Here is a 16,092-nt window from a genome sequence, read left to right as displayed (position 1 = left end):
GATATCTTTCTAACAATACCTGTAGTTTTCCTCCTGCAGCTGCTCCATCTGACTCTGAAGCAGCAGAAGCTTCTTTCCGGTGATGACGGTGGTCGAGACGTCCACAGAGTCGCAGAGAAGCAGCTTCTCCTTCAGGGAGCGAGACTCCGCCTGCAGGGACGACTTCTCCTCCAGAGCCACCGACAACTTTAGTGGAAAAGAAAGAGAGGATTGTGTCAGAAAAATACAGAGTTTAAGAAAAACGGTTTCCTTGAAATAAAAAAATGACAGATCCAGCGTATTAAGAAAATAACATCCACTGATACACAACTCACCACTCGTCATGCTTAGAGGAGCTCGAACACATGCTTTGTTCTCATTTCACATGCTCAGTCATCGGAGTCAAGTTAGTCAGCTGGTGTCGGAACGGGACTTTCCTCAATAGTGAAATTGTTAGCGTTAGCCTCAGGGTCAGAAAGCAGACGCTCAGTATATAAATAGATTAATATGCACAGCTCGTTAAGCTTTAGTAATTACTGGTTACAGGGCTTGGTGAGTATTATTATTACTCTACTTTAAAGAGTCCCTCTCCTGCTGATGTTCAAGTGTATATCAGTATGTAGTGTCTCTACTTTAAAGAGTCCTCTCCTGCTGATGTTCAGGTGTATATCAGTATGTAGTGTCTCTACTTTAAAGAGTCCTCTCCTGCTGATGTTCAGGTGTATATCAGTATGTAGTGTCTCTACTTTAAAGAGTCCTCTCCTGCTGATGTCCAGGTGTATATCAGTATGTAGTGTCTCTACTTTAAAGAGTCCTCTCCTGCTGATGTTCAGGTGTATATCAGTATGTAGTGTCTCTACTTTAAAGAGTCCTCTCCTGCTGATGTTCAGCTGTATATCAGTATGTAGTGTCTCTACTTTAAAGAGTCCTCTCCTACTGATGTTCAGGTGTATATCAGTATGTAGTGTCTCTACTTTAAAGAGTCCTCTCCCGCTGATGTTCAGGTGTATATCAGTATGTAGTGTCTCTACTTTAAAGAGTCCTCTCCCGCTGATGTCCAGGTGTATATCAGTATGTAGTGTCTCTACTTTAAAGAGTCCTCTCCTGCTGATGTTCAGGTGTATATCAGTATGTAGTGTATCTACTTTAAAGAGTCCTCTCCTGCTGATGTTCAGGTGTATATCAGTATGTAGTGTCTCTACTTTAAAGAGTCCTCTCCTGCTGACGTTCAGGTGTACATCAGTATGTAGTGTCTCTACTTTAAAGAGTCCTCTCCTGCTGATGTTCAGGTGTATATCAGTATGTAGTGTCTCTACTTTAAAGAGTCCTCTCCTGCTGATGTTCAGGTGTATATCAGTATGTAGTGTCTCTACTTTAAAGAGTCCTCTCCTGCTGACGTTCAGGTGTATATCAGTATGTAGTGACTACATACTGATATACACCTGAACATCAGCAGGAGAGGAAAACCAGAGCCCAGTCTGCTCTGATTGGTCAGCTGGCCGGCTCTGTTGTGATTGGTCAACTGCTTAGAGATGTCCCGCCCCTTAGCCGGTCACGTACAATGTGTTGGAGCGCTAGCCAATAGGAGTGTTACGTAGTGCGTTTGCAGACTATTTACATGCACACAAACCTATAGAACACACTACAAAAATTGGACATAATGGGGCCTCTTTAAAATGTTAGGCAAGCTGGCATTCCAATATTAAAAAAGGGGGGCGTTTATTCTCACCTGTTGGACATCGTTCCAGTTTGAAACCCTTCACTGAACTTTAAAGACAGATTGCATGCTTTAGCAGGAACAGTAAATAGCTTCAAAGCAACAGGCATGACTAATCCCTAATGCGTGGGCTACGAAGTAAACAAACAGGTGGGCTGGGAACAGGACAAATTATGGTTGGCTCCCGCTCCATCCCGAGGCAATGTGTCACTTTTATCTTGGCGTTATGCAACTATTGACTATTGAGTGCATCTTTTATAAAAAAAAAAAAAACACAAAATTAGTCCTTGTTCAGTCAGTGGTGGAAAAACAAGGCATGGGAACACAAACAAAGACTCAGGCGGGGAATCAATAAGAGCCAGAACACACACGTTCAACAACATGCTGCAAAAGCACAGCAACACTGGGCCGTAGAAAGGATCTGAAGTGTGGTGTATCAAAGCAGAAATTGTTGTATTTTACTCCAAACAGCACGAAATAGTTTGGCACCGTTAGACAAATGGATTATAAAACATACCCAAGCACCAAAAGGCTTTCTTAAAGTTAGAATCCTTAAGATGTTAAAGGAACCAAACCCTGTTTCTACTGTAGAGAACAGTTTTTCAGCAAAAGCAAATTAATGTATTTATTTTCGATGATTAACATTATAGTAGTTTTGTTCTGCATGCGTGTGTGGATTGAAAATGCGTATCATGACTCAAGGGTTTCACAGGCTATGATTCAGCATGTTGTCCAGATACTGTTTGCAACCCATTAACAGGAAAATTAAAAATGTATAAACATTCAAAACGGAAAAAAAGAAACACTGAGAGCAAGTGGTTTCGTTGCCTTACAGTGTGGAGAACTACAGCGTGAAATCTGATTTGGTTATTCAAAGTATAATAGAAAAAAGGCCAATTGTGAACTGATTTCTTTATCAAACCAATGTGAGTTTGTTTAGCAATCTGTAAAAAGGGAAACGTAAAGAAAACCTCACTTTTCCAGGGGTTTCGCACTAACATTTTGGCTCTATCAAACCGCAATATCTGAAATAAAACTGCACTAATTATTCTTATTTGTAGGCAGACTTAAAACCCACTTATAACTGCTTTCGTCTCCAAATCAAACAGGTTTAAAATGTTAAGGATTCCCACTTCAAAATATCTCAGGAAATGTATTTAGTTTTGATAAGATAGGCCATCTAATTGTGACGTCTGTAGTCAACACACTATAAAAGACTACAACTCCCACAGTGCCTCCTCTAAAGTGACAGTGATGGGCAGCAACCTGCTAGAAAGACGCCGTCCAGGAGCAGTTTTTAACGGTCCACTTACCCTTTAAGTTAAGTTATATAAGCCTTATCAAGAAAGAAAGAACACACTCTTTTATTTGAGTTTTGCCTATTTGTTTTGACTATTGTAAAGACCTCTTTTCTTTGTTGCATGTGTAAAAGTTATTTTATTTTGAGCAAACACCTCAAATAATATCATCCATAGCAGGGGTTTTCAAAGTGTGGGAAGGTGAGCCTCCCCTCAGAGAACTTAAGAACAGCCGCGCCCCCCCTCCCAATTATTATTGCTATAATGCAGGGGTATTCAATTTCATTTCAAAGAGGTCCAGTCAGAGAACATGTCATTAAATGTTTTCGCTGTCTACCTTTCTCTTTTTTGAGAACGCCATTTGAAGTCTGTCTGTCTGTCTGTCTGTCTGTCTGTCTGTCTGTCTGTCTGTCTGTCTGTCTGTCTGTCTGTCTGTCTGTCTGTGTGTGAATCTGTCGTGCTGATTCACTGACTGCATCGATCTGATTGGCTGAGTAGCGTCACCTCCTGAAAACATTCAACAATAACTTTGTTAAACCTTTTTATCTTTTAAACTTTTTTTTTTAACATTTTCAACATGCTGGATGAATCCTTATATGCTCCCGGCAACACACTGAATGTCAACTTTGCCTCCTTATTACACTCAGCCCTACTTTAGTGGGAACAATGAGTCTGCGTCTGTGATACGCACAGGAGGATGATGCAATGGAGACTAAACGCAGATCCTCCTCTGGCTGCAGCCTTGACCCGTACTTGCTTTTGAATAAAAATGAAGGGGGGTGCCGGCTGTCAGCGAACCGAGCCGGCTGTCAACGGCCCGCTGACGACCGGCCGTTCTGTGATTCTCCAGAACACACAGATGGCCAGTCCGCCCCTGCCAGGACCGGTCCATGAAAATCCTAGCTTCAAATAATCGTGGTCATACTTCCTCCGTTTTCTGCCAGACGCTGGCCGTTTCTCAATGTCGAGTAAAGCTGCTCCAGAGCCACTATTTCAAGCATGCTACGTAATCGAGTGGCACCGAATCACGTTGGCGCTCGCATAAAGTTAGCTGAAGTTAACTAGCTAGATTTCACTGTTTCTCGTTAGTTTTTTCTCACGCTGTCCTCCCCTGAAGCTCTCTGGCGCCCCCCCCCCCCCTCACACTTTGAAAACCGCTGATCCAAACCATCGGAGGCCAAGCAACTCTTCAACTGTAAGTAATATAAAGGAAAGAAAACGAGTAAAAATTGTGTGTTTAAGGCGTCTAGTGTAGTGTTTCTCAAACTTTTTCATGCCAAGAACCACTTAACCAATAAAAAAAAACACTTGCGGACAACCCAACTCCACAAATATAAAAAAATACATCGTTTTTCTAGAACAGATTACAAATCGCCTGAAAATGGTACAAACAGGTGGCAACATGTGTGACGAAGGTGTTGCGCTGGGCTATATAATGCAATCGAAAGTTAAACTTAACCTTGCTCCATTGTGGAGATATTCCCGCGAGAGTGCGGAAAACTTGAATTAATTAATTTATTTCAAATGTGACATTTTACTAATATACTCACGGACCACTAGGGGGCGCTCACGGACCACCAGTTGTCCGCACACCACACTTTGAGAAGCACTGGTCTAGTGGCTTGATATAAAACAAGGAAGGAAGCCGAGTAATATCAGTTTGGAGGACCAACCTGATGTTGCAGGTCTCGACAGCGCTGGCTCATGTCCTGCTTCTCGTCTGCCTCCTCACTGAGAAAGTAATACTTCCTGGACTGCAAACACAAAGGAGATGTTAAAGTAGAAGCTGGAGGGAGTAAACATTAACCACAGGGTGAGGCACAACACAAAAGGAGGATGTAATAGATACGGAGTGAATAAAAAAAGGGAATGAAAGTGTTTTACCTGGTAGTCAAAGTCCCCATAGGTCTCTGGACTTCCTGGTTCTGCTGAAGGGTCCTTTGCTAAAAGCTAGAACGGTCATTAAAAAAAGACAAATATCGGGTTGAATATATCTTGGTTGTGGTTGAATAGTTATTGTGAAAGGACTAGGGAAGTGACAGCCATGATAAGAGCCGTTTCAATCCTCTCTAGATGATAGGAAAGGAGCTTCAATGCTTCCTTTGTCATCTCCTTTAGGATACACTGGACCATCCTTTAGGAAAGGAAAGGAAATAATGCTATCCCACAATTCCTTGCGGCTGCAACATTTAAATTGACGCACCATTTGGCCTTTTACTGAAACAACAGATCATGTGTCTGTGCTTATTAAACATTTGACATCTTATGCAATTTTGTAATGTTATAGCAGGGTATACGCAGGAATGCTGAAGTCAAATTTAAGACCCTTCTTTAAGACCCTTTCCATACATTTTAAGACCTCATCGCCACTTTGAGTTCTAACCGGTTACCTTGGCGACACACTTTACCTCACATTTACTATATACAGTATTGATTGTCCTTCCTCCTTATCTTCCAACCATTTGGACGCAGACTTGCATTTCCCCATAACAATGTTGTTTAACAACCGGCATAAACTGACCTCCGCGCTATCAAGCAGTGAGCGTACGATGTCCTGTTCAGATGACGTCAAATCCAACGGGATGCCATAAATAAACTACACAGAATCACACTACACACCTACGCAATGATTACATTCAGGCAGACTGTAGAATACAACCTCTTTGGACAATTCATATACTTACTGAAAACAAGCTACAAAATGTAATACTTTGGAAAATGCCCTTTAATACTTTTTAATAGCCTTCATTTTTGCTAAATTGATTTATCTACTTGTAATACTTTAAGACCCCGCGGACACCCTGTTATTAAACATTTGACATCTTATGTTACAACGTGCAAAAGGCCTAATATGCACTGTGTTAAAGCAATAGGCAACTTATGATTATTATATATTGTTTTATTTGTTCCACTCATGGCAATCAAAACCACAATCCAATGGAGGTGTTTCAGGCGGGGGAGGGGGACACAGGGTGGGCTCAATCCCCAGTTACGTTTGAGTCGCCGAGAGGCTAAACTTGGCTATAAACTGTGACGCGTTTTCGAAGAGAAAGTCCATATTGAAGCAATATAGTTTTAAGGATATTTAATAAACTAAATCAAAACATAGTAACTATGGACAAAACGGTCAACGGAAAAAATGACAGCCCAAGCTCACCCTCTGTCATCCCACTCGACATCAAACAGGTGACTTAAATAGACAACCCACACCCATGTGACAATTACCGGAAGTGCTCAACAAATAAATAAAAGTGACGTAAACAAATAATAATAATACAAATAATGAACTTGGGCTAAGTAGCATTATGGCACCTACACAGGGATTTTAGCCTTTTGCAGACCATTTACATCAGGGGTGTCAAACTCAAGGCCTGGGGGCCAAATCCGGCCCGCGACTTCATTTCATGAGGCCCAACAAGAGCTTGCAAAGAATATAATATATTTGTTATACGGTTACATGGCGATTCACAGAAGCACATTGCCCATAAACTACATGTCCCACAATGCATTTCAAATTTGACTTTTTTCTCAGATTTGAATTTTTTTCTTCTAAATGTCTTTTAAAATCATTTTGTGACATTCTCACTGAAGAGACTTGCAATTATTTGCTCTAGACTTCTGCTTTCAGACCGAGTTAAATATGAAGTTATTACCCTATCCGATAATAATTCAATGCTGAGGCAATAATGTAATATAATACATTAGTTTATATATATATTAAATATTTATATATGTATTTTCATATAGTCTTAAAGTTACAACCGGCCCTTTGAGTGCAACCATAATGCTGATGTGGCCCGTGAGGAAATTGAGTTTGACACCCCTGATTTACATGCACTAAAACCGTATATGACACACTACAGGAGAGAGCATACAAAGGGCCTCTTTAACCCAATGTTTATCACTGACTTTAGGGAAAGGTGCTTATGAAAAGCAATAGAAACCTGATCTGTTTGATAGCAGCTCTCGTAAAAAAAGCTGTGTTATTGAGAATCTGGAACGTTTTCCTTCTTGTTATTGCCAACGAAAGATATTCTTGAAATATCTCAGAGCAGGTTTCCAAGGTCTCTGTTTAGCTTCGTACTTAGCCAGATTGGATTGTGCATTAAGCGTGACTAAGAGCTGGGATTAAAGCAGAGCGGAGAAGATGAGACGCTCACTCACCTCCTGAATGGCCGTCATCACGACGTGTTGGACGGATTCCTCCAGACGCATGATCTGCTGGATTTGTTCTGTGTTTACGAGAAGACAACGGAGAGACGTGAGGGTAGGGCTGCTCGATTATGGCAAAAATCATAATCTCAATTATTTGGGTCAATAATTGAACTTGCGATTATTCATTGACTTTGAAAACATCCATTTAATGGAGAAAGAAAATGTGAACAGTATGTTTTTAACAGTTGATTACCCTGAAGTATATTTCAACTGGAAAAAATAAAATAAAAATTCATAATAATAAAAGATAATCGTTTTATTTCGATTACGTTGTTTTCGTAATCGTTGCAAACCATAATCGTAATCGCGATTAAAATACGATTAATTGAGCAGCCCTACGTGAGGGTGCAGCCAAATGCAGATTAGCACTCCTAAAAGCAACAAACGGGCACTGCAGCTGTTGGTATGATTGATCTGTCATTTGTAACACAGCATTTAGTGCGGGGAAGGAGCGTGTGATCGGGTTGAAATCTTGTGATGATCAGACGTTGAATGATATCAAGCGAGAACCATGTGGCTTTGAGTTCACCCTGAGAGTGATTTCCACAGATGGCTGCAGCTGCTTTCTTTCTCCATCCCAGCCTTTACCTTCTTTCTTCTCGCAGCTCACAGCGCAGCCCAGCACGAGCTGCACCAGCTTCCCCAGCTCCGTGACGTCGCCCATCTCCCCGATCAGGGTCACGTCCGGCATGTGCACCTCGGACACCTGGTGACCGAGCACCTGGTCAGCGAGAGGAGGAGAAGAGAGGCTTAAAAAAAAAATGGACTAAAAAGTGCTGTTCTATGGAAAAGATAACATGTATTCTGAAAAGGAAAACCTTTGATAGGGTTTAGGGCCCGTTTACTCAACTGTTAATTAGTGGTGCACGATAATTATCGGTCCGATATTAGGAATTATGACGTCATCCCGATAAACCCGATAAAAGTATTAATAGCCCCGATAATATACAATATATTTTTGGGGTAAAAGAAAAAAATACTGCGGTGTGGGTGGATTGGGATGAGGGGCGCTTGTTTTTCACTCGGCTCCTACCGTTTTGCCAGTACTGTGGTATTAGTGGTTTAGGAAGAGGGGAGTTTTTCACAAATCCAGCGCTCCCTAACTCATGCCTAGCTTTGACGTAAATGGTGTGCGGCCGTAAAGCCAGGACAGTAAACAAACATGTTGTCGGTAGTATGGGACTATTTCAAAGTTTCAGAGTTAGATAGTTCGCTTGCTATTTGTATTAACAAATGCAATGCAGAAGTTCCACGAGGAGGGAAAAAGGCCACAGGTACATTTAATATATATACATATATATATATTAATATTATCGGTTATCGGTCTTGAGAAGCAGGAAGTTATCGGTATCGGTTTCAAAAAACCAATATCGTGCATCCCTGCTGTTAATGTGTCAAACATGCTAAGAAATAACAATAGGAATCCATAAGAGCGATAGAAGACATTAGGGCTGAGTGGATTAAAAAAAATGGACGAAAAGTGCTAATTAGTCAAAGTAATTAGGGATGCATCGATTGCAAATTTCTCAGTGGTTGCCGATGTTTTCTGTTCATTTTTTGGTGAGAATTATTCCTCTGTTGTGGCCGGGAAAAGGACACATCTTTAACGTGGAATAAAACGGCCTGTCAGACAAAAGCCGCTTCAGTTACAATTACAAACTCAATGAATACTTTTAAGTTGCAACAACAGTCTGTGGTTCTTCACTCGTTGTCCATCAAAATCCATTGTTTTTATGATAATAAGATGAGCAAGCATAAGATTCTTCACCTGCAGCGACAGCCCCTCAAGCCCCTACTTCTACATTGTGCAGTCAAATATGAACGTTTATAAAAAAGGTGAGGTTTAGTTTCTTTGCCTCGGACACCTGACTTCTCAGGGCCAATGTAATTCTGCTCTGCTGCCCCTTTGTCTGAACACTGCTGATGATTCAATCTGCAAAGTTTATAATTTGGGAAACTTTCAGAAGAAGGTACGACTCTGATTTCCTTTAGTGACCATGAAACAACTTGCAAAACGGGCAAATCCTGAAGAGAACTGGGCGGTGAATTGTTTTAAAGTAACAGTAGATTACATCAGTCATCGTTCTAATCCTTTAAAATGACAGACAAACATCAGATGTTGTCCTTCATCAAACGACGGCTACCGCGACCTCTGCAACTCCACTGACTACAGACAGAGTTCAGCAAAAACAGATCAACATCGGCTACTGCCATCGGCGCTTTGCCAGTGAGCCAATCAGAAAGAAAGGGGGCTAACATCGGCAGAACATTGGTGCACCCGTAAAAATAGTACCATCTCCTTACATCGTGATAATACTCCATCATGCTCTTGAGAATCTTCTTCAAGTTGCTGACCTGAAAGCACAAAGCACATCAGAGTTAAAACAATCCTGATCCTCATTTAAATAATTCAGAGGAAAAGCCCGGACGTCTTGTCGTTTCTCCGCCGGCTGTCCTGTCATATGGACTGTCTCACAGATTACCTTCAGGCGCCAGTTGGCCCCGCTCTCCTCCTTGATCCTGCCGAGCCACGTCTCATTGAACCAGGAGGGGTCTCTGTTAATGAGAGCACAAGAGAGAGGAGTTCAGCGACGACAAGGACGACACGTCTCAGACTCTCAGGGGCCACGGGGCCCCCGATCTGCTGAGCACGGGGACATTTAGAGAGCAAGACACTCATGGGAATAAACGCTCCGTTGTTAAATAACTCAAACAGCAGCGGAGCAGTGGGTGCAGAGCTAAAAAGGGACAGTTGACCCCAAAATAATAAATACCCTTTCACTTACCATTACCTCATTCACACCAACGCAACTCCGGTTCAAGCTCCGTGCTAGAGCTTTTCAGGTTCAGAACCGGTTCTTCGTTTTAGCTCCGGCTCTTTTCACAGTGCCCAGAGTCCGACTGGTGCTGCGTCATTGCGTCATCGTTTGCGTCATGACGTAACCGTTTGCGTGCCTGCTTCATAAAGCCAAACCGCGCGGAAACCCCTCACAGCTGACACCGACAAAAACAACAATGGCCGACTGTGCTCCAGCTTCCTCTGTACCTCTTCGGAAGACCAGATTCCCAGTAGGTAGCTGGTCTCTTCAGTGGACCACTGCTGCTTGTTAAGTTTCTCCATCGTTGTGTACAAACTGGATAAAACGTGGGCTTCTTGTTGTTGTTCAGGAGTTGATCCTGCCCCTGCCCCTGCCCCCGCCTCGACGTAAGCGTGACCTATGCGGTGCTTTTGCTCTGGCCGGACAATTTTTTCGTGCTCGAAATGAACCGGATTCCGGAGCTAAGAGGCTGCGGTTTGAAGAGGAAAACCCGGTGCTTTTCAAGCTCCAGCTCTGAACCGGCCCTGAAACACCGTTGGTGTGAATGAGGTATGAGTTACCTCAGGACAGCACAATGAGTCACTTACTTTTATGTTATTTTCTTTTTCATTTATTCTTATACAATGTATTTTTGGTTTATTATTTTCTATGTATTTGTATGTTTAGATACGGCTGTTCGGTTCACTTGCTCTGTGTATTTGTATGTGAAAGTACTTAGAAAGGCGCTATATAAATAAAGTGTGTTATTACTACATGAAGTGCCACATAATTCATCTGGATTGTTTTGGTGTGAGTTGCAGATTGTTGGAAATATCCGGAGTTTGATTTTTGCGTCACGATTCTTAGAAAAAAATAACAATTGCAATTATTTTGATTTTCAATATTAGAGGGAATACAACATTATTCCCATAATAGTTAAAAAGTGTGTTAAAATGATAAGTGTGATTCTTTTAAGAAGATCTGTAGCAAACAAGGACTTTCTTGGTCTGTAGAATAATCTCAGCAGCTCCAAAATACTTTTACAAATACATTAATGACACATTTCCACTGCCGGGCCTCGCACGGCTTAGTACGGTATAGTTAGGCCTCGGTAGGCCAGGCTCACTTTATGCTGCGTTTCCATTACAGTTTAGTAGCTGGGGCAGTAACTATAGTAACGCAGTGTAGGCGGAGCCGTGACGTCATCTTCAATGAGAATCACAGAAAACCAACATCAGCCGTTAGCTGTTAGCCCTCAGAGCTCACAGCTCCTCATATCTGTTCAGAAACTAGACCAAAGCTAAACAAGTCCAAACCACAGACTGTCTGTGTCATGGAGAATACAGTCGCTGGTTTATTTATGTCTGTAGGCCGTTGTTGTGAGTGTGGACGGTCTGAGCATATACTGCGTTAGCTTAGCCAAGCTCCATTCAGAGAACACGCATTTTAAAAGGGTTTTCGCCTGCCGTCTGTCTGCAGACTTGTCAAAGCATTAATTCATGGTTTTTACTAACCGGTATCAGTATGTTGTTACTTCGGTATCATTTAGAAACGTGTATTATAATTAAATCACGGTCAAATATGTTCATTTTGTTGTAGTTGTAGCCCCCTAGCCAGCGATTCTCTCTGACCATTCAGCAGTCGAGAGTGTTTACGTCACTAGTTTAATATTCAGCCCGGTTGTTGGCCCGGGAAGAACCTCGATTTTGGAGAGCCAGAAAAAAGGTGAAAAAGTAGCCCTGAGCCGGAACTACGCCTAGAGGAATTTTTATTTATTTTTAAAACGGGCCGGGTTTGGCACGGCACGCTTAAACCGTGCTATGCACTGCAGTGGAAATTCGCCATTAGATGTTTTTAATATATTTTGCATTAAACAAAGATTGCAAAACAATCCATAATTATAAATACTGTAGCACTACAGGAGGCAAGAGGGTAGATTTTTGATTTGGGGATGAACTTAAAAAGGGATAATAAGAATAGATAATTTGCTATGAATCAATGAAAAGTATATAAAACAATGTTGTTTGTTTATCTGTGTGAGTATAAACACACATGTCCACCCACAAGATACAAAAGTAATCCGACCTGAACAGATAGTAACCGTCCTATGTTTCAAAAAAGAAATCCGACCTCACAAATCCAGACTGCTTTCGTTCCATGGTTTACGCTTTGCATAGATAACGGCCTTGTGCAATTCAAAGGGAAATTTGTCGCGAATCCAACAGATAAGCAAATCTCAGTGAGTAGGCGCTGAAGGACTTCTAGCAGCCGTTGCCCCAGAGTTCATGATGCCAACTTGGAAACACACAAGTACAAAACAACTTCTCAAACACACGTCAGGACTTACATCTGGTGCAGCACGTTGGCAACGGCCACTCCACTCATCAGGTCCTGCTTGCTGCTGCATGATGGGACCTGAAATGTCTGCAACTGAGGACAAACACAGGAAGAAGCATTATTTCAAAACATCTCTTTTTATGAAATGACACTTAAAAAGTTAACCTATTATGGAAAATCCTCTTCTTCATGTCTCATCTACATCAGCATGTGTCCCCTCTTCTTCATGTCTTATCTATCAACATGTGTCCCCTCTTCTCCATGTCTCATCTACATCACCATGTGTCCCCTCTTCTCCATGTCTCTTCTATCAACATGTGTCCCCTCTTCTTCATGTCTCTTCTACATCAACATGTGTCCCCTCTTCTTCATGTCTCTTCTACATCAACATGTGTCCCCTCTTCTTCATGTCTCTTCTACATCAACACGTGTCCCCTCTTCTCCATGTCTCTTCTACATCAACATGTGTCCCCTCTTCTTCATGTCTTATCTATCAACATGTGTCCCCTCTTCTCCATGTCTCATCTACATCACCATGTGTCCCCTCTTCTCCATGTCTCTTCTATCAACATGTGTCCCCTCTTCTTCATGTCTCTTCTACATCAACATGTGTCCCCTCTTCTTCATGTCTCTTCTACATCAACACGTGTCCCCTCTTCTCCATGTCTCTTCTACATCAACATGTGTCCCCTCTTCTTCATGTCTCTTCTACATCAACACGTGTCTCCTCTTCTCCATGTCTCTTCTACATCAACATGTGTCCCCTCTTCTTCATGTCTCTTCTACATCAACACGTGTCCCCTCTTCTCCATGTCTCTTCTACATCACCATGTGTCCCCTCTTCTCCATGTCTCTTCTACATCAACATGTGTCCCCTCTTCTCCATGTCTCTTCTACATCAACATGTGTCCCCTCTTCTTCATGTCTCTTCTACATCAACACGTGTCCCCTCTTCTCCGTTTCTCTTCTACATCAACATGTGTCCCCTCTTCTTCATGTCTCTTCTACATCAACACGTGTCCCCTCTTCTTCATGTCTCTTCTATCAACATGTGTCCCCTCTTTTTCATGTCTCTTCTATGAACATGTGTCCCCTCTTCTTCATGTCTCTTCTACATCAACACGTGTCCCCTCTTTTTCATGTCTCCTCTACATCAACATGTGTCCCCTCTTCTTCATGTCTCTGCTACATCACCATGTGTCCCCTCTTCTTCATGTCTCTTCTTCATGTCTCTTCTACATCAACATGTGTCCCCTCTTCTTCATGTCTCTTCTACATCAACATGTGTCCCCTCTGTGTTAAGAGACTCTGTTTGGTGTTTCAGCCAATCAGAGACAGGCTCTGGATATGTCTGAGACCTGTCATATGTTTGATTTGTGTGGAATATGACACAAGAATAAACTCCGTTGGGTCATTGTTTTGTAATTTGGTGCATACATTTTTTAGGACAAAGAATTAAATAGAAATCTGTAATTTAAGTGACTTGTTGCAGTAAACAAGTGATCAATAGATTTGTCTGAATAGAGTGCTGCAATGTTACTAAGTAGATCTACTCAAGGACTGTACTTGAGGGTTTTCTTTATATGCGATGTTTTACTCTTACTCCACTACGATTAGGAGAAATATTGTATTTTTACATGAGTACATTCACTACAGCATTAACCACTTTCCAATGTAGGTATTTACACAAAAAACCCAACAGTTTACAAAGTACTTCTACTAATTTCGTTCTATTGTCAATTTCTAGTAATTGTCTGTACTAAAATGTGATTAGTAGCATAAAATCAATAAACTTGATTATAATAATGTATTTATTTGCATTGGACAATTTGAATACTTTTACCAAACAGTGCTAATTTAATAACTTCTATTAGTACTTTACAGTATGGTTTTAGTAAGTAAAGGATCCGAATACATCTTCCACCACGGCCTGAATATAAAAAAATACAAAAGAAATACACCTGTTAAATAATCGCAGGGTCTGTGAAAACCTATTAGTATTATGTTACACTTAAATGACAAATACTAAGCAGTCATGGGGGATTACATTACCCACTTAGCGAGCTACTAATATTAGTTTGGGTCTCACACTTACCTCTGTGTGTAAAGGTGCTTAACAGGTGGATTTTCTCAGGTCTTAAGCAGTTACTTTGTTTAATTTACATTCATAAGTCTCTGAGCTTAGACTCAACTTTTGTGGGTTTATGTAAAGAAGCTGGAGAAGTACTCAGATCTTGTTCTTGAGTAAAAGTAGAAGTACTCAGATCTTGTACTTGAGTACAAGTAGAAGTACTCAGATCTTGTTCTTTAGTAAAAGTACTCATATATTGTACTTGAGTAAAAGTAGAAAAGTATTATCATCAAAATATAGTTCAAGTAGCAACAGCAAAAGTAGTCATTGTGCAGTTTGGTCCATTTCAGAATAATATATATGAAATGTTTTATAATGATTGATCACTAAAGTGTTCTCAAAGCTGGTAAAGGTGCAGCTAGTTTGAATGACTTTGTATTCATCCAGTTCTGTAAAGTAACTAAAGGTATTAAATACATGTAGTGGAGTAAAAGTACATAATTTACCTCTGATTTGTAGTGGTGTAGAAGTACACAGTAGCCAAACATTGAAATACTCAAGTAAAGTACAAGTACCTCAAACTGTGCTTGAATGCAGTACTTGAGTAAATGTACTAAGTAACTTTACACAACTGTTTTTGTGTCTTAAATGTTGCTGACACTGCAGTGCCTTTGGTGCAGATAAGAAGCTAAAAACTTCTAAATGTGTTTACCTAGCTAGTTAGCTTAGCTGGCTAGCGAACGTTAGCATCCAAACACACACAGGTGCTACCTGCTTATATCGCTAAGTTGGTCAACAAATGAGCTAATATTGATGTATCAAGGCCTTCTTGAGAGAAGTAAGGATATATGTACTCCTACATTTCAAACACCTGCTGTCACCTGTTAGCAGGGGGTTAACAATGCTAATAAAAACTCGTTAATATAATATAAAATTACCCAGGTTAGCAGGGAGTCACACAGCTCAGCTTTATCCAGACTCATGGTGCCGAGGGCCGGAAAGAGAGGCGGCGGACGCGGCTTTTTTTAGACTTTTTTCTCCCCCGAAGTTTCTGTTACTCTCTCCTTACTGTTTCCACGTCAGTCCTGTCCAGCCATGGCCTCCTCCTCCTCCTGCTGCTGCTGCTCCTGTTGCTTCGCGTTTCTGTTCCTGCTAGTGTCCAAGCGAGCCGCCGTATTAAGAGCGTTTCCACGGAGACGGATGTTAATCGTAGCTGCGGTTACAATGACATTTCCAAATGGTTATTATTTTAAGTACGCTTAATGCCTCTTAAATGTTTTTGTGCCTTATTGAATGTGTTATTTATGTGTTTTTGTCTTATTGTGAATTCATGTTATTGTAATTTGTACTTATGTTGTAACTTGATTATATCCTCACCGAGCTTTTGTTTTGTTCTAAATATGTTCAATTAAAAAAAAATGGTAGCTGCGGTGAAATTAGTTTTTATTTTGTATTTATTTATTTATTCATATTAAAGAGTTTATAAGAACATTATATTTTGTATTCACAAAGGTAGACATCAGAGGTAGACAGATAAAGTAATATTAAATAAAAAAAATGCGGTTTCATGTTTCAAATTAACAGAGTAGCCTACACAAGTACACTTACACAAGTACTGTACTAAAGTAAGTTTGAGAAACATGTAGCCTACTTAAAATGCTGAGGTCATGTCCCCAC

At 41.0% G+C, this 16,092-nt stretch overlaps 1 protein-coding gene across 1 annotated transcript; it reads right to left on the bottom strand.

Moving 5' to 3' along the window:
• Positions 1-19: 19 nt before the first annotated feature.
• On the bottom strand, positions 20-15,592 carry LOC307027518 (protein Hook homolog 2-like; the record flags this gene model as incomplete). Its single annotated transcript, XM_079695787.1, has 9 exons — positions 15,354-15,592; positions 12,355-12,437; positions 9,693-9,765; positions 9,514-9,564; positions 7,798-7,930; positions 7,159-7,226; positions 4,879-4,944; positions 4,668-4,748; positions 20-186 (listed from the first exon to the last, which is right to left on the bottom strand). Coding segments are annotated over exons 1-9 (767 nt in total), but the record flags the coding sequence as incomplete, so codon positions are not given.
• Between the last annotated feature and the right edge of the window lie 500 nt (positions 15,593-16,092).

Source organism: Notothenia rossii (genome assembly GCF_949606895.1).
Source record: "Notothenia rossii genome assembly, contig: scaffold_213, whole genome shotgun sequence".
Classification (NCBI taxonomy): Eukaryota; Metazoa; Chordata; class Actinopteri; order Perciformes; family Nototheniidae; genus Notothenia; species Notothenia rossii.
The sequence above is the reverse complement of the archived record's forward strand: the minus strand, read 5'-3'. Positions and strand labels throughout refer to the sequence as shown.